This window comes from Phoxinus phoxinus, assembly GCF_949152265.1.
Source record: "Phoxinus phoxinus genome assembly, chromosome: 8".
In the NCBI taxonomy this organism is placed as follows: Eukaryota; Metazoa; Chordata; class Actinopteri; order Cypriniformes; family Leuciscidae; genus Phoxinus; species Phoxinus phoxinus.
Genome location: NC_136883.1, coordinates 7,314,096 through 7,340,604, shown reverse-complemented (window position 1 = coordinate 7,340,604; position 26,509 = coordinate 7,314,096). Strand labels below are relative to the sequence as shown.

Below are 26,509 nucleotides of genomic sequence, written 5' to 3'. Positions count from 1 at the left end.
GCTGTTCCTGGGTCGGAGCCAGTGTCTGCTGTTCCTGGGTCGGAGCCAGTGTCTGCTGTTCCTGGGTCGGAGCCAGTGTCTGCTGTTCCTGGGTCGGAGCCAGTGTCTGCTGTTCCTGGGTCGGAGCCAGTGTCTGCTGTTCCTGGGTCGGAGCCAGTGTCTGCTGTTCCTGGGTCGGAGCCAGTGTCTGCTGTTCCTGGGTCGGAGCCAGTGTCTGCTGTTCCTGAGTCGGAGCCAGTGTCTGCTGTTCCTGAGTCGGAGCCAGTGTCTGCTGTTCCTGAGTCGGAGCCAGTGTCTGCTGTTCCTGAGTCGGAGCCAGTGTCTGCTGTTCCTGAGTCGGAGCCAGTGTCTGCTGTTCCTGAGTCGGAGCCAGTGTCTGCTGTTCCTGAGTCGGAGCCAGTGTCTGCTGTTCCTGAGTCGGAGCCAGTGTCTGCTGTTCCTGAGTCGGAGCCAGTGTCTGCTGTTCCTGAGTCGGAGCCAGTGTCTGCTGTTCCTGAGTCGGAGCCAGTGTCTGCTGTTCCTGAGTCGGAGCCAGTGTCTGCTGTTCCTGAGTCGGAGCCAGTGTCTGCTGTTCCTGAGTCGGAGCCAGTGTCTGCTGTTCCTGAGTCGGAGCCAGTGTCTGCTGTTCCTGAGTCGGAGCCAGTGTCTGCTGTTCCTGAGTCGGAGCCAGTGTCTGCTGTTCCTGAGTCGGAGCCAGTGTCTGCTGTTCCTGAGTCGGAGCCAGTGTCTGCTGTTCCTGAGTCGGAGCCAGTGTCTGCTGTTCCTGAGTCGGAGCCAGTGTCTGCTGTTCCTGAGTCGGAGCCAGTGTCTGCTGTTCCTGAGTCGGAGCCAGTGTCTGCTGTTCCTGAGTCGGAGCCAGTGTCTGCTGTTCGGATTTCGGTGGTCCGGAGACGGAGGAGGAGAAGGAGAGGAGCCTCTTCATCGGGTCGTCTGGTGGGTGCTAACCCAGAGACCAGCCCGGAGGTAACTGCCATCCCTGCCGCCCCGCCCGAGCTGCTCGCCCTGCCGGTCCCGCCCGAGCTGCTCGCCCTGCCGGCCCCGCCCGAGCTGCTCGCCCTGCCGGCCCCGCCCGAGCTGCTCGCCCTGCCGGCCCCGCCCGAGCTGCTCGCCCTGCCGGCCCCGCCCGAGCTGCTCGCCCTGCCGGCCCCGCCCGAGCTGCTCGCCCTGCCGGCCCCGCCCGAGCTGCTCGCCCTGCCGGCCCCGCCCGAGCTGCTCGCCCTGCCGGCCCCGCCCGAGCTGCTCGCCCTGCCGGCCCCGCCCGAGCTGCTCGCCCTGCCGGCCCCGCCCGAGCTGCTCGCCCTGGTTCCTGAGCCGGTGGAGCCGGTGTCTTTTGCTGTTCCTGAGCCGGTTGCTGTTGTTGTTACTGAGCCGGTGGTGTCTGTTGCAGTTCCTGAGCCGGTGGTGTCTGTTGCAGTTCCTGAGCCGGTGGTGTCTGTTGCAGTTCCTGAGCCGGTGGTGTCTGTTGCAGTTCCTGAGCCGGTGGTGTCTGTTGCAGTTCCTGAGCCGGTGGTGTCTGTTGCAGTTCCTGAGCCGGTGGTGTCTGCAGTTCCTGAGCCGGTGGTGTCTGTTGCAGTTCCTGAGCCGGTGGTGTCTGTTGCAGTTCCTGAGCCGGTGGTGTCTGTTGCAGTTCCTGAGCCGGTGGTGTCTGTTCCAGTTCCTGAGCCAGGGTCTGTCTCTGTTCCGCCTTGGTCTTCACCGCCATGGCCGCCCGAGTGGTCGTCTCCGCCGTGGCCGCCCGAGGGGTCTTCACCGCCCTGGCCGCCCGAGGGGTCTTCACCGCCCTGGCCGCCCGAGGGGTCTTCACCGCCCTGGCCGCCCGAGGGGTCTTCTCCGCCCTGGCCGCCAGATGGACTGTCGTCTCCGCCCTGGCCGCCAGATGGACTGTCATCTCCGCCCTGGCCGCCAGATGGACTGTCGTCTCCGCCCTGGCCGCCAGATGGACTGTCATCTCCGCCCTGGCCGCCAGATGGACTGTCGTCTCCGCCCTGGCCGCCAGATGGACTGTCGTCTTCCGTTTCTGTTCCTGCCTGTTACTGTTCGTGTCTTGTGTTTTGGATTGCCTTATTGGACTTTCGACCCTTGCCTGGACTGACTGTGAGTACGGATTACCCTTCAATAAACTACTGCACTTGGATCTGTCTTCTCGTCTTGTGTGTGATCGTGACAACTGTCTCCCGGCTTACATTAGAACTGCCCCAACCGCATCAATTTTTAAAATTTCTCTCAAACATATTTGTTTTCTTTGACGTTTAATATACCTTGATTCTCTGCTTCTATGAGTTTTTATCAAGAACCTTTCCCATTTTTGTAGCTGGTGATTGTTGTTTTACTGTATATGTGTGATTATTGCAGTGTTCTTTTTTTATTCTTTGTGCATTATTTTGGTCACCTTCATTTGTTTTTTAAATGTGCAATATCAATAAACACTGTATTGTATCATATGTTAAAAAACAACATTCAGAACACTACAACATGCTTAAAACACCCTACACAACAAACATGCTAAAAACACTCAGAAGACCATATAGCAGCAGCATAGCAATATGTTAAAAATACTCAAAACAATGTACAATCCAAATAGCAACATGTTAAAAAACATTTAGAAGACCCTAGCACTGGGATGTCCAAACTCGACCCTGGAGGGTCGCTGTCCTGCAGAGTTTAGCTCAACAGAAGTGCCTGGAAGTTTGTAGTATGCCTTGTAAGACCTCGATTAGCTGGTTCAGGTGTGTTTAATTGGGGTTAGAGCTAAACTTTGCTGGACAATGGCCCTCCAGGAGCAGGATTGGACACCCCTGTCCTCACAGGTGCACATCAACATGCTAAAAACACTCAAAACACCCTGCAAACCAAATAGCACTGCTAAAACAAACAAACAAACAAACATGAGAACACCCAATCAATCACATAACAACATGACCCCCCCTAGCATCAAATGACAGTAGGCCTATAGTAAAACACTAGTGATTACAATGGAACATAACCCCAGAACACCCAAGCAGCCACGTAGAAACATTAAAAAAAGCTGACACTCGAATTAAAAAAATTATTTGGCTTAGCAATACAAAGATAATTGGAGGAAAGTAAAGAGCAATGTAATAGCATATTCTTTGTAGCAGACATCAGTTAACCTACACATGGCAGCCAGTCATCTCTCATCTCAAATATCACTCTTAGTGAGGTATCTAGCTGATTTGTCTACTTTACAGAGCATGTTGTGTCCTTTTCGAGAGGTTGAGTGAAAAAGGAGAAAGGAAGAGAGACAAGGTGCAGGTAACCTCTGGCAAAGACATGGGCTCCTTGAGTTACAGCTCTTGGACATGGTGATAAAACTTACTGCCTCCCTCCATCCACACCACCATTCCTCACTCCAGACCCACAGCTGGGACAATAACTGCAGGCCACAGCCTCGAGGAGGATGTACACCCCTGCCCGTTGACGGGTTCTGATTCGTTGCTCACCCAGGACATGCATACTGATCCGCGGCTGCTGCATGTGACATATTCACAAGAGCTGCGACAGACGGCTTACCCGAGAGAAAACCTCGCTGAAGGCGAGCCTTCAATCATATCTGTCGAGAAAAAAAGGGATTGCAGACTGAATTGGGTGTATGTAAATTGTAAGAGTAGACATGTGTCTGGAATATAGTTTGCAGGTAAGGCAGGCAGAAGCTGTGCACCTTCATCCAAGAGCATTTTGGAGTTTGATAGTAGATTGAAGTTTGGGCCAAAGTAAAAAAAACAAAAACACATGCAGCTTTTAATAGTAAACATTGTATACTGAAATATACTGAACTTTTGTAACTTGTTTTCACCTTTATAGTCAACGTTTCTTGCACCTTTCTTGGAGATTTTCTAGGACTTTTCTTGCTGACCCCCACATACCAGTATTTCAGAATGTCATTAATCATGACAGACCAATTTCCTCAACAGTTAAGTGGTGTTAATATGGGAGATTATATGTTAATTTTACTCATGGTTGTTATGTCCTGATTTGAATGGCCCATTTTCACATTTTAGTTTCCATTAACGGTCTTTGTGGACTGGGAAGAGAGTTCTCCTTTACAAACACGAGAGAGTGACTATATAGTTGATAAAATTCTTGTATTTCGATTTCTTGTGGGTTTCTTAATTTATATATTGTAACAAGGTTCGTTGTTATGGGGAGGAGGCAGGAACCGGCGAACATTCAAACGACTTTAATAAATAAATAAACCAATACAAAAATGAAAAAACCAATACAAAAATGAAAGTATAAGTCAGCAGCCCCTCGCGGACGACTGCTGGCCACACAAAACAGAAACAAAACACAACATAAGATCAGGCCTGTTCCTCTCTCGATCTTCACTGTCGTCGCTCCTCCTTTATGCTTCTGCTCCGTCGTTCATCATTAATCACGCCACCGGTCTCGCACCGTTCTCTCACGTCCCTTGATCTCGTCCTGCTCGCCACATATATATATATATATATCGAGAAATTATTTGACTGGTGAAAAGGTGGCTGGTGGGCCAGACCTGAATAGGGATTGCACACATACCTTCATGAAAGACTGCTTGTAATCCCATTTTTGGTGGCCTTTGTTAAAGGGACGTTGAGGATCACTTTTCAGAGTATCTCAACACATCCAGACCCAAATGACACAAGGAGCCTAAATTGATGCCTGATTAGCTATCTGGCTACTGGGTAGCACTATTTTGCACCCCAGTTTATGTCAGATGAAAGGAACGTTGTTTCGGAGGCAGAGCCAAGTTATTACATTTTTACAAAATTTACAAATACATTTTTTAAAAATTGGAATAAAATCTACTGATGATTTGTTCACGATAAGATCATGAACATGTATTATGACATTTAATATGGTTAAACACAGCCAAACATACTTTTAAAATCATACATTAAAGGCATACACTTGCTGACTTTCAAGTCATTCTGAACTCAACAAGTCACACAGAGAGAGGTTTCCAGGTGACATATGACAAATGAAAACAATAAAGTATGTGTTCTAAAATCAAGTGAAAATATAAAACATGTTTGATATAGACTGGATGCAATCATATTCTGAAGCTAAAGTCTGTGGCCATCATACACTATACTCAAACTGCCCAAATTCTGCAGATTCGCTTTGACTTTCTAGCATCGACTCTTCCAGACTGTAATTCCGGAATTCATAATATTATGTTTATTATAATGTCACCTGCTGCTTTAAATGCTCAAGCTCTTTAAAGTCATGTGGATTCTAAATGGCTGTCAATAATTTTATCATTCCTCAACTGGAAAAATCATTCAAAGAGCCAAAATTCAAGTCTTTATCATATGCTGGTCTTTAGACATGGCTAAGTTCAACCCGATCTCACAGGAAAATGTAAAAAAGTGTCCATTTTGTACAAATTCATACAATGTAAATTATACATAAACATGATTTTTAGGATTTCGCAAATTCCGAAATTCGTACAATATTTTTCCTCTGCGTCGTTAGCGTTATACTGTATGTGTTGTATGGATTCGCTATTATCGAATTACAACGACTATAAAACCGGTATAGTTATCATTTTAGTAGGGCTGTCAAACGATTAAAATATTTAATCGCGATTAATCACATTAATGTCATAGTTAACTCGCAATTTTTTTTTTTTTTTTCATTTTAATGCTCATCAACATGGAAAAGTGGATCGGCTTGAGTTGTGCAAATGTTTTTTTATTGAAAACAACATTGGCATATACTTTGTTCAATTTCACATTAAAATTCTCACTTGGAGCAAATAATCTCTCACACAATGTAACACTGTCCATCAATAAGAGGGTGAAATAAATACTGACGAGGTGACGTTAACGAGTGGGTGTAGAAACGCATCAGCTGTGTGTGTGTGTGTGTGTGTGTGTGTGCTTGACCATCGAGTGGTATTTAGACTGGACGTGCTGCGATGATTGCTCAGTTCACAACGACACAACACACAGATCACTTTGGTCTTGTCAATTGAACCATTTGGTAACTTTTTAAAAGTAAACTTTACATTCAGAATCTTATTGGCCTCCTTTTCGGCGTCTCGCGCTCATTATTCATCCACTCAAAACGTAACGTTAAAGCGGGTCGCACACCGGACGAGAAGAGCAGCACCTCGTATTTAATATTCGAACACATTATTCTCTATGAGTGTACACACACCGGCGGCGCCATTCTGCGTTTTTATTGCTGGCCATAAACTGAGAAAGCGCGCGTCCGATGTGTGATACGAGTTGTGCTAGACGCGGCTCGGCGCTGCGCTTCTCGTCCACTCTTTGGCCGGTTCGCATCGCAAGCCCAAACAAGTGTGTGCGGCATGCCTGTTGTTTTGTTTCTGGTCTAGCTAGATCCGGTGTGGTGTTGTAGTTTTAGCAACGTTACTAGTTGTTGCAAAAGCATATGAAAAAAACGACAAAGTTTGCTAGGCGTTAATCTCACGATAAAAAAAATTGACGCCGTTAAAATGAGTTTGCGTTAACGCCGTTAATAACGCGTTAACTGACAGCCCTACATTTTAGTTATTGTTCTCTGTGCAAACGGGCCTTAGCAGTTCTCCTTTGAAATAATTTAAGATTCATGAAGAGTGGCAGAACTGTTCATCACACACTGGTACTGAACTACTGACAACGGAGAGAACACAATAAAAGTATATTTTTACATTGTTGTGATGGATAAGACAAACCGCTGTTGTTTTGTCAAGCTTTGTTCATCCAGACCGTGTGATGAATCATAGATCCCAGTGACAGTCATAAACCTCTTAAAACCAGGTTTTCATAAAATCACTAGGACACTGCATTCATCTTGTAGCCCGGCTGATACACTTACTTTTATGACATAACGCACTTCATCTAAGTCACAAACCTTATTGAACGGATAAGGAGAGAGGAGTCGGGGAAAGATGAATGGAGGTCCCAGATCCCCGTATTAGGCCCCTATCAAAGCTACAGTGGGTCAGGGGAAATATGTAGGTCAAGAAATATAGCATTTTCATCTACGCAAGCAAGAATAATGATTAAAATAGCCCCTAAATTTTAATTGGACAAAAGTCTTCTGAGTACAGGGCCATCTTGTCCTTGCAAAACTTGACAAAAATGTAAGCTGGCCAACTTTGCTTAAATTTATACCTTCTGTCATAAAGGCCAGTCAGAATTATGCCAGAGAGAGAGAGCATGCCAAGTGGGATAATTTATGAAGGAACCTAATCAGAAAAGGACCCAACGGATCCTGTTCCCACACTACTGTGGCACATTACTTCAAAACCTTTTTGACAAATAACGTACTCTGTTACTAACGTAACCTCGGTTCTCTCTAGAAGAGGGAACGAGTGTTGCGTAAGCTAGCTTACGCTACGGGAAAATCCCTTTTCTCGAGAATACTGAAGCCAAAAATTATCCATAATTTTGTATTATTTTAAAACGCACCCTATCAGGGTCTGGCTTATATAGGCATAAGCCACGGCCATTCTGGCGGGCCGTGGCGACTGAGGGCGCCAGCGCCCTCATTGGTGCTTACGTCACAGGCAGCTTGCCGACAGGTTGCAGCAAGTTGCCGCAGAGCAGCCAATAGGCGCGCGAGCTGCCTCGCCTACGTCTGCTCGCTGTAGCAACATGCATTTTAAAATAATACAAAATTATGGATCATTTTTGGCTTCAGTATTCTCGAGAAAAGGGATTTTCCCGTAGCGTAAGCTAGCTTACGCAACACGAGAGTACTCTCGTAAGAGAACTCACATTTTTTAACTCACATACATTTTCCGAAGACAATGCGAAGGGTTCTTATCCACACAAAATTTGGCTTCTCTGGGGTGCTTTTTCCGTACAACTATATAGCTCACTGCTTTTCCCGAAACCGTATGTCGCAAAGTATCTTTCAACTATACGTTGGTTTATGACGTCTCGCACGTGGTGGACTAATAACTTATTTTAATTAATCTGTTAGAGATCAAATTAACGCTAGATTTGGTCATATAAGTTATAGACATGGCATCTGAAGACCATTTCTAATTTTTTTCAGTTATTTTGCTTTATTACCAGACTCAATAGTTGGCTCGTTCTTACATAGTAGAGCACGTTCGCACATGCGCAGTCTTCAAAAACGGTGCTTTAAATCTCTTGACAAACTAAAAGACGTAAATTACATTTGTATGTATTCTAAATAAATAACACGGGTTGTACTGAATGTCAGCTTGCTTATTTTGCTAAAGATAAGGATTTATTCAGTCTACATCTCATGTAAACTAGAAACTATGCTTCTAACCACAGCTCGAGAGCTGTCGCTCCAACCACACAAGTTTGCGGTGCTGTTTGCGAACGTTCGTTGGAACCATGGTTTCGGGAAACACAAAATCGTTGAACTATGCTGATAACGACAGAACTTGCGACCATAGTTGGCTAACGATGCTTTCGGGGACAGGTGCAAGATCATAGCTAGATCAAAGGGTTTTGGGATGTGGACAAAAGTTAAAATAGAAGTAACACCCTCACGTCTCTATCATTTTCTGGTCTCTAGAAATGGCTAAGGTCCAACCCAATCTCATGGGAAAACGTAAATGTAACAATGTGTTGATTTCACATGAATTCGTACGATGTAAATTATACAAAAACATCAAAACATGAAGGTCCACCCCAAAAAATACCCGGCAATGGGGCTTAAGCAAGTTTGAAAACGTACAAATGAGATTGTGTTATTAAGGTCCCTCCTTCAACATAAGTCTTTTTCATTAGTCCAATCACAATCAGAAAGCATTAACACATCTCTCCTAAACAAGCCAGTTGATTTGAGGTACGGTATCTTTCATGTCTGACAAACTTACCTTGGCTTTCACCACCTTCCCCTTCTTGCTCATTTAAATGTATTAATTTAGCAGACGCTTTTACAAATGAGCTCATTTGAGTGTTCATTCTCTTTTTCTTATTATATATAATGCAATAAACCATACTGAACTTTTAATGATCTCCTTTTTCTGAAGAAGAGCTGTACTCACTGTAGACCTGGAGATGTCCTCTGAAGGCGGTGCCTCCTCTGGTGTTCTCAGCTTTACACTCATAACTCCCAGAATCCTCTAGCTGGATGTTGGGAATCTCGAGAACAGCCTGTGATTTGCGCAGACGGGCTTTTTTTGGGATGTTCCCGCTCATCTTTCTCCAGGTGATAGTGGGGACAGGACTGAGAACATAAAAAAAATATTAAAATATTATATTGAGGAAATGTCTTTTTTTCTTCTTTTTTTATGCAGTTTTTTTTTTTTTTAAAACAGTGGAAGCCTTTTTTGTGGCCTTGTTTCTGGAAGTGTTTGTAGAATTAGTTTCTCCACTGAAAAAAAAAAAAAAAAAAAGAAGAGCTCTGAGCCAATGAGCGTCAAAGAGTTCTAAGGTTTGAGATGAATCACAACATTATAACCTTTTGATTTGAAGCCAAAAAGTTTTTGAAAGTGACCTGATCTCAACAGAAAATGACTACGTTACAAGGTGGCGATAACATATGAATTTGTACCAAAATGTGTGATTATTAGATAAAAGTAAGCATAAAGGTCCACTTCGAACCCCACCACTGAACATACCCATCACTGGGCATAAGTACATTGTACAAATTTATATGATTTAGCCACCAATTCACCAAAACATAAAATAGTTACGAATTGCCATGAGATTGTGTTGTTTTAACGTTTTTTATGAGTGCTTGAATCCCATGGAGCATTGCAAATGACTTAATTAAATCAAAAAGTATAAAACTATATATTTTTTTAATTGATCATGAGAAGTATTAAAATAGTATAATTTACATAGTGATTCATTTACAGTACTTCATGGTAGTGGTCATCACTGCTGAGTCTCAGTGAATTCCAATGTATTGGCAAGGTTTGTAGGTAGATGAGCTCTTCTGGAAGTAGAGCATTTCCTTGGCTTTTTGGCTTTTACAAACAATTTATTGTCAAAAAAAGTTGAAATCACTGTGACTTGTGGCTTTTACAGAAGCATAAATCATCACTTAACCTTACGGAACCCAACTCTTGCGTTCCAATCTATATATCTGGCAATGCTATAGCAGTGCAAAACGAATATACTTCATCTAAAAAAAAAAAGTTTATAAATTATTTTATCTCTGCCCAAAACGTGTATCTGCGCTAATTTGTAAAGCTGATAACATGGTCTTTTTGAAAGTACGAACAGGACAATCTGATATGGCAGCACTCTGTAAGTGGCTGTGTACTGGGTAACACAATAAACGTCTAGATAGCTGTGCAGATAAGCAGTATTTGTACACTGCCATCCATCCCTATTTGCGGCTGCAGCGGGCGTGTGATATGACCTCCTCGGTGCGCCGCCCGCGCGTAGATAACCCGCTCTATCAGACACCATCAGCACTGCTACATAGTGACAGCTCCATTTCACAGCTTTCCAACGATGGAAATGTGACGCCGAGGAAAACCCCAGCGTCGCCATCAATCATCCGCAGGCCCAATGATAAAAACGTCACATTTCTGAGTCCTTCTGTCCCTCTACATCCGCTTAAATTCTACAAGGACATTTATCCACGCAGGATGAAGTTTCTGACCTGTCAGTTTAAATCATGATGGGTCTATGATAAAAATTTGCAGGGTTGTGTAAGTTGTAGAACAAACGTTTTGTCTGCTGTGATTTAATCTTAAAGTGTCGCTTTAGAGATCAAGTGCATTGGTAGGTGTGGATAATATTTGTATGATCAAAGCACATCAGATCAAACAGCAATGATTAAGATCCTCGAAAGCCTGATGTATCATATTTGTAACTCCCATTAACATTATTAATAATGTAGTAAATCTAGGTTGCTTAATTCCAGCAAGTTTTCATTGTGAAATATCACTTACATTATAAAAATCAGTAAAGATTTCACAGCAAAAAGATACGCGCACCTCGACCTGAAGGGGGATGTTTTTAGAATTATACTAAAAGGCTTTTTACTTGTTAAAAAAAGTATAAACTATCAATCAAATGACATAAGGAATGTATGTTGATGGTGTATGCAATGGTGTTGATAATTTAGAGGCCTTAGAAATTTGTGTATCAAAAATGATACAGTATGCTTTATATGTATATTTATATGTATTATCTTCACAATGTAGTATGGCCTTAAGTGCCTATTCTACTTTAATATAATTAAAATGTTCATGTAGAAAAATGTAGAAAGTTATTTTTCTTTAATGTCACTTTTGAACACTTTAATGTATCCTTGCTGACCGAACGTATACATTTCTTCATAAAAACGTACTGACCCCAATGGTAGTGTACACAGAAATCTAACCTCAAAATAAATTAAATAATTTGCAATCATTTAAAGAAATATTCCTCATGTGCCACAGTTACACTCCAATAAAGTACTAGGCGTAAAAATTGAATTATATTACTAATCATATTTTTTGTCTAACCCTGAAAATGTTTGAGAGCAAATCATTTGAATAGAAAATTTCACAACAAAATACCTGACCATTATATCTTAAGTGGTGTGAGAACTTTCCAGAAAGGTTATACCTTCAACAAAATGCCAGCATGCATGAAAGCGGCCTCTCTTGTAGCCCCGGTAACATTTTCGCCAACAGACCCATTCACCATTATAAGCTGGCAGTTTGCCTTTGAAAGTGTATGGTACAATGCAGCCTCTGAAAAGCATCCCTGCAGACATTTCGGGCTGACCGCCCGCGCTATTGACAATATACGTTCTAGCCTTTCCCTGCACACAATGCCAAAGCCCTTAGTCGCCCGACTGTTAGGTTGTCATACATACTGAGTGACAGTGTGAGACTAAAAGTAATTCTTAGTTCAGTTCAGGTCATTATAAAGAGTGGCATTTTCTTTCATTTTCATGCACTGATAAATATTTTATTTGTCGGTAAGGCGGACAAGGCCTAAAGTTCACTGGAGGATTCGGTATCAGCCCTAAATGAGCATGCGGACGAAGGGAAAGGCCATTGGTGAGATCTCAGTGATCTCTTCATTCGCTGAGCAGCGAGTTAAGAGTCTGTAAAGTTTAATTGAACTAAGAGAGAGAAGCCAACGGGAATGCATAGATTAATGTCTACGTTTAAGTAATGACTTATTATTCTAATGCGGATAATTAATTGTAAACGACATTTCCTCACAAAGGGGTCCTTGAAGGCACTGTAAACAATTACTGGGCCCTTAGAGCAGTTTGGCTTAGAAGGTGTTTGCGCTTGATAGGCTTTACATTTGAATTATTCATTGCAAATAACAAACGCAAACAGAATTACAGCACGATGACACTGGATTATGTATTTAAAATGCAGAAATGCATTCCCTTTATGCAAAACGCCATATCGGTTCTGTTAAGCTACAATCTGAGGATCCCAAAGGAAGTTCTACAGAATGTAATCTGACAATGATGAATAAAAATAAAGCAGAAGACAAACACACAGCTAAAATGAATGAATGAATGAATGGATGGATGAATAAATAAATAAAAGACAATTTTTTAAACGTGCTAATGAAACACATAATTTCTTCTGATATACTATTTTATTTTTCATTTTAGCCTTCTTATTGTTTAACCCTCTGGTGCTCTTCGTATGTCGGTCAAAAATGACAGATTTTTCTTCTTTTTTCAATGAAATGAGTGTACCGTACTATATTTTAGTTCAATAATATATTTTATTAAATATTTTGTATTTACAATCCTACATTCACTTTTTGAGCATAGACCTTAAACTGTAATAAATCTTGAATGCTTAGCACAGGCTTAAGTTGATCTATTTTCAAAGACGACACTTGGCAGATTATTGCTGAAGAGAAAAAAGTTTTTACAGAAAAAGTTACAGAATTTTACGTTTATTGTTAGGTTTTATATGAAATATATATTTTCAAAAAAACAGGTTTTACTCTAAAATTGCAAGAAATTCAAAGCCCTAAACCTAAACAAGTTGCGTACCAAAAGTTTTCACTAGATGAAATTCGTCTCCCATTAATTTCCAATTCGGTCTTTTTTTTAGGACCATTTAACCCTTTCAATGCCCATGATTTGTTTTGTGTGTGTTCACATAGCAAGTGCAAAAACATGTACCAAGTTTCGAACCATTCCAATAAAGTAAAAAATTATATATAAAAAAAACATTTTCAGTCAAAAATTACGGAAGAGCACCAGTCAAAATAGACCAGTAAATATTAGGGGAAGAGAATAAAGTGACACATCAAGACACAAATTTGTATTATCATTTCAAATCTGAAGAAACTGATTTCCTTATGTGTAATGTTTTGCTTGATAAGTATGCCTAGTACTACATTTTTTCAAATGAAAAACTCTTGGGTTGATATGTTGCTGGCTTGATGTCTGCATCTATCTCTACAGTATAGTATCTCAATATCTGTTTGATTTTATTATTTAATTGCAGACAAAAAGAACATTTAGGTAAGCATGCCTTCATATAGCCCTCGTAGCCTATATTTACTTTGAACTAAAAACAAACCCTAAATTATGCCAGATATTTTTGCTCAAGAAAAACAAAAATGGCCACAGCAAGGTACATCTTAAACATGTATGGGAAAAGTCTCCTCGGTCCATCATTTAGAGGCAATGCGCTGCGCTGAATGAATGTCAGAGTGCTTTTCTGCCTTCCGGCTGTGGGCCGCTACTGGCCACTTTCATTTCTCACTGTGCTATATCCTTGACCATATGTGAACATAACAGATATTAAAAGCATCCTCCAAACAATGGCATGTACAGACTCTCAAATCGCTCTCCTCCCTCACGACCCCTGGCCCTCACCCTCTGCCGCCCGTTCAACTATTACGAGAATATACAGCTCCCGGGGGCCGAATCCTGCCGCCGTTTCTACACCAATCACAGTGAAATTGCCACTATATCAGTTATGGCGCAGAGTTCAATACTTGTGGAGAGCTCATTTAACAGTGAAGCGGAGTTAGGAGTAAAAATAGCTATCCTCCTGGTACCATCTCTTCTCTGGAGGATGCATTCTGCTCTCTACTATGAAAGGAAAGTGGTTTGACTGGTTAAATCGGTCGTAATTATGATTATTAATGATTCCAACTGCAAAAGAGGTGTTTCAAGGGGGCGACGGTGAATGTTCTGTCTTTGTGCAATAGAAAGGCACCTTCAGGTGGTGCAATGGGAAGAGGTATGCGTGAGGGTGGGGGATTATGCCAGCGTACTTACTTCCCAAGGGCAAAGCACTCCAGCCTCACTGTGACACCTTTGGCTGCCAGCACCGTCTGGGGAAAATGCGCTTCAATTTTGGGCTCATATTCCCCCATCACACCTAAAAAACAAAAAAGAAGACACACAAATGTAAGTCTATTTAGACTACACCATATACGATGGGAGCTAAGCATTAAAGTGTACGCCTTTAGCAGTCTCAATGCACATATTTATGCGACACTACAAAAAGGGTGCATTTTTACGCCGATGGAAAAGCGTGTTATAAACCCCAATGGGAAAACTCTAACATTCCAAGTTCAGGGTGTATCAGTCATGAGTCATGACGGAAACTTATTGGCATTCATTATCTGGAATTCATTGTCAAGTGTTTAATCTAAAATTTAGCTTGTAGACATTTTGTTTACTGCTGATGAAGAATAGCAATAGAGTTTGCCAGAAAAGATGACTCATTTAGCTGGTTCATTAGGTGACAGGCTACATATACCGTGATTCTCTGAGGCAGCATAATGATTTGAATACACCCGTTTGTGTTTGCACGTAAGTGTTTGATTTGCGTTCTGGGTGCTTTTACACCTGGCTAAGTGGCCTTATTGACAGAGTCTATTTACACTAACTCTACTCACCATTGTCTTATTGAGCCAGACACAATTACAAAAGAAGCCCATCTGATAACTAGAGCAGTGGTGTGAAGAGTAAGGCCACTTTAGACGTTCTACTAAGTAACTTTTGCAACTACATGTCAACTAACTCTCATTAGAGTATTAGTAGACTGTTAGGTCCAGGCTAGTAGAAAAATTTGACATCTACTGGCAAAGTTACTTATAGTCAGTAGAATGTCTGTTGGGGGACCATCAAAATAAATTGTTAGAAGATATAAATCAGAAAGTCTATTAATACTCTAATTACTCATAGTTGCTACGTATTTTAGCAGAATGTCTAAAGTGGACTATCGAAATAAAGCGTTACCAAGTGATCTAATACTGCAATTGGTTAGCTCTGCTACATCTGCTTCTATGGGGCAGCACGCCTCTAAATATCTCAGTTTGTAGGTGTAGGATCAGCACATTACTCACACCTTTTGCCCCTCTCACATGAAATTCCACCTTGGCATCTTCCCGGTTGCTTTTCGGAAGCCCGAACTCATTAGTTAAAGCTTGTGACAGGAAGCTTGCGCTTCCTCTGCACCAGGCTCATGTTTTCTTTTTTTTCTTTTTTCGGTTCATGTAGGTGCTTTGTAGATTTAGCAGAGGCCTGAGGTGCTGTTATATGATGGATTACATCGCTCATGTGGACTCTATCGTCTGAAATATCCAGAGCAGCTGCTCTAGAACATTGACCTCACAATCAATAGTGCAACAGCCCAAGACATTTTATAAATGTGACAATTGCACATACACCAGCACCAAAGAGGTTCTTGGACACTTTAGCCAGACTTATATGGATGTCTTTGCATTAGTTTACAAAATATCAAATCAAGTGTAATAACATAATATAGTATAATACAGTATATAATATTCTATAATATGTACTTTTTTTCCTGGGAAAAAAGACCCCAATAACCCAACATGCATCTTCTACATTTTATATTTAAGTTCAGTTTTCATTTTCCTTTAGGGTATGCAACTCAATAAAGTATGTCTTAAGCATCCTGATATATATTTTTGAGGGCCAAGATACAAGATTCATAACTATCGAGATACAATGATCATGCTAATGTGCAACAGAAATATGCATTCTAAACCCTATAAAGCGTATTTGATCATATTTGATATGGTAAAAAGGGTCTCTAAATTATCGACATGATCAAAACTGCTGAAAAACCTGTTGTACACAATATTTTATATGACTTTTGCCCAATGCTTGATAGTTTATAAAAAAAAAATTCAGCAAGTAAAAGGCCGTTTAGTATAATTCTAAAAACATCTCCTTTCTGGTCATGGTGTGTGTGTATTTACTGTGAAAGTAATTACAAGAATACATTTATATTGTTTCAAGATGAACACTAACTGGACTGAAAAAAAACAACAACCTTATCCATACATTATTTTTTTTTTTTTTTTGAAAATCATGTTAAAATGTGAGTACCAAATATGATACATAAGGCTTTTGAGGAACGTTTATTTGTTCATCTCTCAATCACCATTGTATTGAATTATATATTTTGTCCCCCACACTACAGAAAAAAAAAACTACAGAGCATTGATCATAAAACTAAGCATTTAAATATCATCTTGCTAAGACATATCATTGGGAGATATAGTTTTGACAACTGATATTTATTTTATGCGAGTAGTCTACTGTTATAGAGATCTCATTGATTTACATGTTTACAACATTGTGTATTTTGGGGCATATCAGCAACAATACCAAAAATATTGAGCAAATAATAATAATATTTTGCTCAGTTTGGACCACTGAATAATTTTTTTCTCCTCAAGCATGAGCTCCAAATTCTCCTATATCATATATGAGCCAAAGCCTCCAAAAAAAAATGTGTTCCTTTTTTAGATTTTGTCTAAAGGTTCAATAATAAAATAGATACATTTTAAAGATAGATTGTTCTCACTATTATTTTATATGTCCATGGTTGAAGGATAAGTATGATTCAAAATGTATTAATAAATTCTATCTACTGTACAACAGTAAACAGTCTGCTGGATTTACAATTCAGCACAGCAAAGCTCGAGGGATCACAGCAAACAGGTACGGCAAACCCAGTAGCTGCCAGTGACACAGAGAGGGAATTCTCCACAGTAGCTCGCATGACAAGCTGCTAAACTAAATTATTTCGCAAGTACACTACAGAGGCCGCTGGGAAACGGGGCGAGAGAATTTGTCCTCAAAACAGAGCACCACGCTGGAGTCTAATTGATGTGCAGAATTCTGTGGAATGCAGAGGAATCTTGAATGGCTGCGTTTCACTTCTGCAGTTATAGCCAGAGGGCATAGATCCTTTGTTTATTCATGCGGATGTTGTGAGGGCTCATCTATATCCATTTGCTGAGAGATATGTCAGCTGGCATTGAGTAAGTCTGCAATTACGAAGGGAAACACTCCCATTCAGGGGCCTAATTATCATTATCAGTCTTATTAAATGGGAAACTGGTGTATGAATGTTGCATAAGAAAGTAGTTCTTTCCTTTTTGCACTTTGAAGAATATAACAAATATTGCAATTGTGCCATAATCTAGAACAGGTCTCGACCACCTTCAGTGAAAGCCAAAGATTATAAAAAAAAAGGATCCCGTTCAAAAAGAAGATCCATTTTATGGTTCAATGTTTTTAAGAGCCCTGCAAAAAAAAAGGGCATGGCAAATCATCTACTATATTAAAGCAGTATCAAACAAGCAAGCATGTGTTACGGCCATATATCACAACCGTACTGATATGGAGCCCCTACACACTCATATAATATTATTATAAAAGTGTAAGGAAATCAATGAGACTTTATTTAATCACGGATACAGGATCTGACATTACTTGTTCACAAGATGTCCAAACCTCCTGAATCAGCATTTAAAAATAAATAAAAAATAAAATAAAAAGGAATCAGTTGAATGATTTATCCAATGAATCACTTGGTTTGTGTCTGAATGAATCAGTTTTTTTCACAAATCAGTTGAATAAATTATTAAAATGATTAAATTATAAATACAGTCACTCGTTTCGTTCCTGAATGAATCAGTGTTACTGAATGAATCAGTTGAATACATACTACAAATGATTCAATCATCAATACATTCACTTGTTTTGTACCTGAATGAATCAGTATTTTTTTAATGAATTAGTTAACACACTCATAAAAAGATAGTTATGGGGGGTTTCATTCCTGAATAAATTAGTTGTTGAACGAATGAGTTGAATAAATGATTCCTGACGACTCCTGAAAAAACTTGATTTACACCAGAATGATTCTGCCTTGTTCAACAAATCGGCTGAATAAATGATTCAGTGACTCACTCAAAGAAAATGGCTTGTTTTGTTCCTGAATCAATCAGTGTCATTCAGCATCAGAGTCTGATATCCTCTCTCCTTCCTCTATATAATAAAATATGCCATGTCCAACAATCAACACTTATTTATACTCACATTATTTATACAAAAATGGCATAGAATGCATAAATCCACAAATTGGGACACACCTGTTGCAAACCAGAATTCATCAGAATTTTTGAATGAATTGGTTGAATGAATGACACTTGGTGGCGTAACAAAGAGTCCTTCAAATATGCCCATGACTAATGTACAGACTGACAAAGATTTAAGCAATGGCGAAGGCTGCTTATGAATGATCATCAATGGAGAAAGATGCTTTTTGCCCGCAGAATGCTGTGGGCACGGCATCTACGAGGCCATCAGGGACTAACTGCCGAAACTAACCAGCCAAACTCTGACCCCTTGCCTACAGCTGTAATCTATACAGCCTATTATAGCCTATTTTATGATAGCAGTGCATTTTTTTCCCCCAGACAACTTTTCAATTTCAATCTCAATCTCCTTACTTGTTACACATTTATGATTCCAAAGCAATCCCATGTGTATAATGAATTTGCAACATTTCACTGGTTTATGCTGCAATGCATTTTCTGCGTATCCTATTTAGCGTCTAGAAGGGCTGAAATTGATATGACTGAATTCTAGGCCAGCTGTACCGAAACAAATACATGAGACCTTATTTGTGTTGCGATGCCCATTTTCAAATCACAATTTAATAAATTTATTAACATGGAATGAGGTAGTTTTGTGCAGTGCAATTTTCCCTTTCTTTTGTTGTGCCATAGAGAACAATCACCTGATGAAAGTCTGGGCATCCATCAGATATCCAAGCTTTTACATACAACTCCTAAATGAGAAAATCCATTATCCCAATGCTGGGCTTGACATCTATTTTCTAATGACTAAACCAAATCAAAAGTGCATTTTGAAAGCAAAATGAGAGCGAAAACCTACATGGTAGTGTGAAAACTGTTATAGGGATTGTTTGCCCAAATAATTTAATTTTCATAATTTACATTCATGTAATGTTCACACTGCTTTTTTCCATACAATCAAAATGAAAGTCGGCCAAAGGGCAGCATCAAGTTCATACATTTTTTTCGTTATAGTTACCTGAAGTAGACTTCATGAATCATATTGGCTAATTTTATGATGTGTTTATGTATTTTTGACAGCACTTTGCCACCATTTTCTTTTATCTTATGGAAAAGAGCAGTGTGAACATTCTGATAAACTTTTATGTTCCACAAACGGAAGAAATCATTTGGGTTTGCAACAACATGATGGTGAGCAAATGATGGCCAAATGTATTTTTTTTGGTGAACAGCTCCTTAGAATTAGATGGTCTTTTGGGGAAACAAAATAGACTGTCAAGGTCCGTGTCATCCGTAACTAAAGAAAGCCTACCGTTCAATTGTCAGAATCTTAAATGTGTGATCATGTGACTCAGTGCATCATCACATAATCATTTCACTTCAGATTAAAATCACAATTATGAGATGTGTCATGTTACGATTCCTTCTGTAGTCCACAGTGCACCTATTGAAGCATTTATATACATGCTTAGCACATGTCCACTCAATGTCTGAACACATCGCTGAGGCATAACTCACAAGACCTTTTTAAAAAGGTATTCCTAAAGGCCCAATAAATGTTTACCGCGACATCATGATGTGAACTGAAACGGCATGTTTAAGGGGAACGCCTGTCATGAAAGGTCATACTGATTTCTCGCTTAGTCTGGCTAGAGCTTCTAAATGTATATTTTGTACTGGTAAATGATCTAATGCTGAGGTTTCCAAAGTCCAATTTGAACAGAAGTGTCAATACTGAGATCTGTAAAAATCTGATTGGAATCGCATTTCAAATCAGCTCCAAATGTGGTTTGAATCTGATTTTTTTATTTTATTTTAAACCCATCTGGATCAAATCTGGGAATGCAAAGAAATCAGATTTCTCCTTGCAGTCTAAACATAGCATAAGTGCAACATTTGTGACTTGTGACTACTATGCCTCATTTGCATAGAAAAGAGGTGTGTTTGAAAAGAATGACACTGGCTTTATTTAAATATGACTGCCACAGTGCTACACTCTTCTGATCGCTCAGTCATGTCATGTGGGGTTATTTACAAGAGTGACAACTGAATTCTACAACTAAATTAACTCGTGGAAAATATCAACTAGTGACAACGCCATTTATATACAATCCTGTATGGACCCAAACTAAACAACCAAGGTGTTTGTGTTACCCTCATTTGGACCCTGACAGCTTGTCTGAGGTGCAAGAAATATCACAGAAACAGAAGAACTTGTCTTGACAAATTCACAAAAACCTAGCGTAAAGGACTGTACTCTTTAAATGCACATTATTGTATTATTCTGTCATATCTACTTGATATAATAACTTAATTTGAAATAGAGGGTTTACAAGCGTAAAATAACAGTCAAAATTAACTTCGACTAAACCATCTTTTTTGTTCATAGCCACAAGATGCTAATGTGACTATAATGTCAATCACTGTAATTTCTTCTTGTTCTAAATTTGAATGTGCTTGCCACTCCTGAAAATGTGCAGTGTGTACATGAAAATTGTGACCAAGTTTGCGAATAAGATGCGGAAAAACTGAAATGGAAAACCTGTTGATTCCTTTCTGTTCATCCATTTTTATGGCAAACTCTAAATTCTGGGCATTCCGTGGTCAATCAGCAGTGTTTCTCAACCAGGGGGCCGGGGCCCCCTCAACAAACTTCATAATGGCCCTCAAGATGACTTAAAAGTATTTAAAATAGTCTGGTATACTTATGTATGTATGTATGTGAATGTTAGTGTACACGTATGGTTTTATGCTATTGAGGTAAATTAAAGGATTAGTTCACTTTTAAAACAACTTTTGCTGATAATTTACTCACCCCCATGTCATCCAAGATGTCCATGTCTTTCTTTCTTCAGTCGAAAAGAAATTAAGGTTTTTGATGAAAACATTTCTCCATATAATGGACTTCAATGGGCACCAAACGGTTCAAGGTCCAAATGACAGTGTCAGTGCCGCTTCAAAGGGCTTTAAACGACACCAGACGATGAATACGGGTCTTATCTAGCGAAACTTTCCGTCATTTCAAAAATAAATAAAAAAGTTTAAGTTTTATGAGCACAAACGCTCGCCTTGCTCTGTTCTGTGACGTCACGTAATACGCGATTACGTTGAAAAGGTCAGGCTTGACGTACCGAGTCAGTGTTTACAAATGTGTGGAAGGAGGACCATATACACATATTCAAATGTCTTTGTGTCAGTTTATCATTTAAAATGCCCATTTCGTGTGCGTATCCTGGGTGTTGTAATATTAAAAAGCCTAAAAGAAAATATTCGTCAGGACAGAAATTTTTTACTTTTCATAGAAGCGTGACCTTTTCAACGTAATTGCGTATTACATGACGTCACGAACGCGCATCACAGAACAGAGCAAGGCGAGCGTTTGTGCTTATAAAACTTAAACTTTTTTATTTATTTTTGAAATGACGGAACGTTTCGCTAGATAAGACCCTTATTCATCGTCTGGTGTCGTTTAAAGCCCTTTGAAGAGGCACTGACACTGTCATTTGGACCTTGAACCGTTTGGTGCCCATTGACGTCCATTATATGGAAAACTGTTTTCATCAAAAATTTCTTTTCGACTGAATAAAGAAAGACATGGACATCTTGGATGACATGGGGGTGAGTAAATTATCAGCAAAAGTGTTTTTAAAAGTGAACCAATCCTTTAACTTTTAGATCATTTTTAAATGTACTTTATTGAATAAAAATAAAAAAACATCGTTATAGTTAAGCCAAGCTGTAAAATATTTTATCAGGTAGAAATTGTGAGTGAGGTAAAATATTGTTATGGACAATGGGGGCGAGGGGTGCTTGAGGTCAAAAAGGTTGAGATCCACTGACACAGTAAACATTGTAGTCATATTTGAAGAGAAGACAGGACTCTCATTTTGTGATTAGAAAAGCATGTACACAGTGATACTATTAGAGAAGGAGACATCAACGCTATCAGTATGCGTTTTGTATGACCCTTAGGGACATTTAATATCTTGTTTGAAACACTGACCCAAAATTTGTAGCTCGGTAATTGAAGTCACTGCATTTTTGCTCTTCGAATCCAAGGACACAGATATGTTCTCTCCTATAAATTAATGACAATGATGAAGGCCTCAGAAATGCTTGACCCTCTACTTAAAAATGCTGCCCCTTCAAGATCCAAGGCCAAGCGGGAAGGACGAGTAATCCCAGCACCATTGAGTGTTTTGTGAGCGCCCAGGCTCTGTGAGAGTTATTGTTCCTTCTGAGTCACATCTATTAAGGTGCGATTCATCACGTAAGTATAGAAGGCCTCCGCTGCCTTTGCTGTTTCTCCAAGAGAGAGCGGGTGGGGAAGATGCATGACTTGCCCTGAAGGTGCAGTCGAGCGCAGATGCAGTTGGGCAGCTTTGATTAAGAGTGTCTTAGCCAAGGGAAGGACATAGGTGAATCGCTTCACCTGCGCATTCCGGCACGGAGCCTCTCGTGCAGTTAATTATCGTCCTGTCTCAGCAGAGAGCACAAATTGTGGGCCGTGGATTGGTGAGCTTCAAGAGAACTAGGAGAACGGCTGAAAGCACGGCAGTTCGAGCTTGGCCAGGGGGTGCCAAAATCATTTTCAGGCTTTTAGGCGCAGTCGTTTAGCTGCCGAGCGCGTGATGCTTCCCACACAACGCCTGCCAAGCGAACGCTGCGTACGTCAGCCGTGGAATGAATAAAGATTGCCATCATCCGTGCTTGTGTTACGGGTGACTAACCTCTCGCTGAACCGGCTCTCATTCCACACAGCCTTCTGCGACACCCTGACTGTACGGTAATTTTCAAATGCAGCTGCCACAAAGCAATTCATCCTGACTCTACCACCTGTGGCTCTGAGACGTCCCTCGAGCCTTTTCTTTTCCTCTCTAGCCTTCAGCTACCCGTCTCTGCTCTTTTCTTTAACTTCCGAGCGCGACCGGAGAACGCGACGCTACTTGCATTTGCAATCTGTGCTAACGAGGGGCGCAAATCCAATTTAGTATGCTAATGCGCTCAGATGCGCTATACCCCCGAGGAGCGTTTCTCAACAACAAGGTTATGCCGAAGGGGACGTGGTGCCCTCACAAAGGACAGGCAACATTAAGCATCGTAGGCAAAAACAAGCTTTCAGGGCACTGTAGTCCTTTTAGCCCCGGCTGTTCTGGGATTGCGTTCCAGGACAGCTGACATTGACGCGTACTAGCGGCAGGTGATGCGTGCGTGTCTGGGAGGTACTGAAAAATGCCTGAAGAGACAGCCGGGTGTTTGGCTCCCTCGCTTGGCCCATGGGAATCTGCTATTAAAGAAACTACGGCCCATTCTGGAAGAGGACCATTGATTCGTTTAATTTTATGCTGGAAAATGATTTCCCCGATGGCCAGTTTCACCAGAGCGCATTGTCTGTGAAAAAAAAAAATGCTCTAAAGCAAAAGATGAAGCATCTCATGCTCTCTGTTTAATGCGGATGTTTGGAATTCATGACACTTTCGTTTTGGCCCTAAAGGCCCCTCGTGCAATGAGAATGAAGAAGAGAGAATGAGGCATATAAACTACATATATAAGTCAGACGTCTCATTAAATCGGCTTCACATGGCATAAAAGCATTAATGTAGACAACTGACCCGCTTGTCACACAGCTGAAAAACGGCCACATTTCCTTTCAAGCCTGATTTGCAGGCACATTCATTATTTGTAGCCTTCTGAGATATTGATGGACTTTTTCCTGGGTTGTGAGAGAAAAAAAAATCTCACAAGTCCAGCTGTCATGCACCTCAACACATTTAGCATCTTTATAATGTCGGTACACTGAAAATCATTTGGTGTAGAATTTGCTTTGAAATAATTTTCATACATTTCACAAATAATTACAAAGAAAAGTCACATAACACATTGAATTAACCATGACATGTTGAAGTAGAAAATACAGAAACAGTAACTTTTTCATCTAAATTTGGCTTTAAAAGGCACACTATGTAATTTTTCGCCGCTTGATGAGGTGTAGCTTGATGACGCCGTGATTTCGGCTCAAGAGCAGTGGAGCTTTTATTATGCCACAGCGACCTCTTCCGCTTCTTACGGTCATATATGTGGGGTAACAGTTTAGATTTGAGTATGTTGAAAGTGATGTTATAATGCTACTCTGTGCGTTCGCTACTATGCGGCTGCTATGAGACACTTGTTACACACTGCAGTAAGCTAGATCGGGGTATGGTAAAACATGGTACTCGCGGTAAATCTACAGGATAAAAAAGGGTAACATGGGTGCACTCTAAAAAATGCTGGGTTGTTTCAACCCAATTCTGGGTCAAATATGGACAAACCCAGCCGTTGGGTGAATTTTTTAAATTACATTTTTAACCAAACGTTGGGGTTTGTCCATATTTGACCCAAAATTGGGTTGAAACAACCCAGCATTTTTTAGAGTGTATGATGTAATTTATAGGTAAAATTGCTTATTTCTCTAGATTTAAACATTCTTGGAAAATGTAAGTACACAAGTCAACACAATATATAACATTGTTCTAGTGGTTTAATCCAAAAATCTTACATAGTATCTCACAAAATGTTTAAAACATTCTGACATTTTTATTTATATCGCCCCATGTACCATCTGAAGCTGTATAGTCATTATTTTTTTCAAGGCATGAGCTAAAATGGTACCATAATGTCTCAATTTAATTTATTAGCAAAGAGACTTCATGTCATGGTATTGATTCATCAACTTAGTTCACCTAGAGAGACGCTTGGCATCCAGCCTAGTTCTGCTGTGCAGGTGAAGGGGGTTTAGGGAGCAGGGATGTATGTGTGTGTGTGTGTGAAGCACGTGTAATATCTCACCATCTGTTTTGAGAGTCAGGGGCGTCGGTGGGCTCAGGACCCTGGCGTTGGTCACAGTGTTCTTTACTTGGCACACGTAGCTGCCCACGTCCGAGGACTGCACCTTGGAGATATACAGATTTCCCGTTTCTTGCGAGATGAATCGCCGGCTGTCCTCTGCCACGAACGAGGGGACCTCATTGAACACCCAGCTGTAGATGATCTCTGCTGGGGCAAGAAGGAGAGCAAGCAGATGAGCTGCAAGAACAACGCACATGTCCCTAAGGAAATCCCTGTCGAAATCTGCATTGTAGAGCGCTGACCTTGTCAGAGCGAGGGCTCATAGGAGAAGGGAGTCAGGGAGCTGGATGTGTAGGTGATATGGATTAATTCAGTGCTTTCTACTACAGGGTTCAGGGCAATCATAACTTGCATGTTAAATGCACAGAGAAACGGTTTTGTTTTTGCATAATATACCGAACTGCATAGGAATGAGGGAAATAACCCTGTGTCCAGACTAGGCCCCACACAATAAAGTAGAAAACACATCTCATCCACGCTAAACTTTTAGCATAACCAGAAGAGTTAGTGGTACTCAAGCCTCTTATTTGATCGAAAATACAGTAAATATTGTGAAATATTACAATTTAAAAGAAGAGTTTTCTATTTTAATATATTTTAAAATGTAATTTATTCCTTTGATGGCAAAACTGAATTTACAAAAGCCATTACAACAGCCATTTTTTTTATACAAGTGCGTAAAAAAATCATATAAGTTGCATAATTTGTCTGTTCTATATATACAAACAAATAACGTATCTTAATGTTATTTCATGTTTTTATGCACTATATATATATATATATATATATATATATATATATATATATATATATATATATATATATATACATACACACACACACACACATATATATTTAATATATACACATATATATATATATATATATATATATATATATAATGAATTAAAAAAGTATTGAAGTTGTGCCCACATGCTATGTCAACCCTGTTACCACCATAATTTCCCCCTTTAAAAGTACTTAACTATTCCATAAAAACAATAATAATAGATCCTATCATATCGCTGCTAATTTCATAATCCACAAAGCAAATTCTTTATCGTATCATTTTGTCATGACAGACAGTAGGGGGTGATTTAAAAACGTCAACCCTGTTTTTGTATAAATAACTGATTATTGAAAATATATATATCTATATATTTTACATTTAAATACACATTTCAACATACAATTTTCTTTTTAGGAAGCCCTTTGTGGTTTCAAAGACTGCAAAACTAAAAAGAAAAAGTCTAAAGTCCCTGCTTTCTCTTCCATTACATTACATCATTTGAAGGCGACACCCACATGTCTCCGTATCTAATCACTACATTAAAGATTATTGTTCTGAAGTTGGGAAACAAAAGTCA

At 40.2% G+C, this 26,509-nt stretch overlaps 1 protein-coding gene across 3 annotated transcripts in view; it reads right to left on the bottom strand.

Moving 5' to 3' along the window:
* Positions 1 to 26,509, bottom strand: part of cntn5 (contactin 5) — a 314,849-nt gene that overhangs the window by 75,817 nt on the left and 212,523 nt on the right. For 2 of the 3 annotated variants that reach the window (XM_079621551.1, XM_079621553.1), the window contains 3 exons: positions 25,083 to 25,289; positions 14,161 to 14,263; positions 8,984 to 9,165 (listed from right to left, as the gene is read on the bottom strand). In XM_079621551.1, the coding sequence (XP_079477677.1) occupies positions 8,984 to 9,165; positions 14,161 to 14,263; positions 25,083 to 25,289 (492 nt within the window). The remainder of the gene's footprint in view (positions 1 to 8,983; positions 9,166 to 14,160; positions 14,264 to 25,082; positions 25,290 to 26,509) is intronic. The other variant, XM_079621552.1, reaches the window with a different exon arrangement.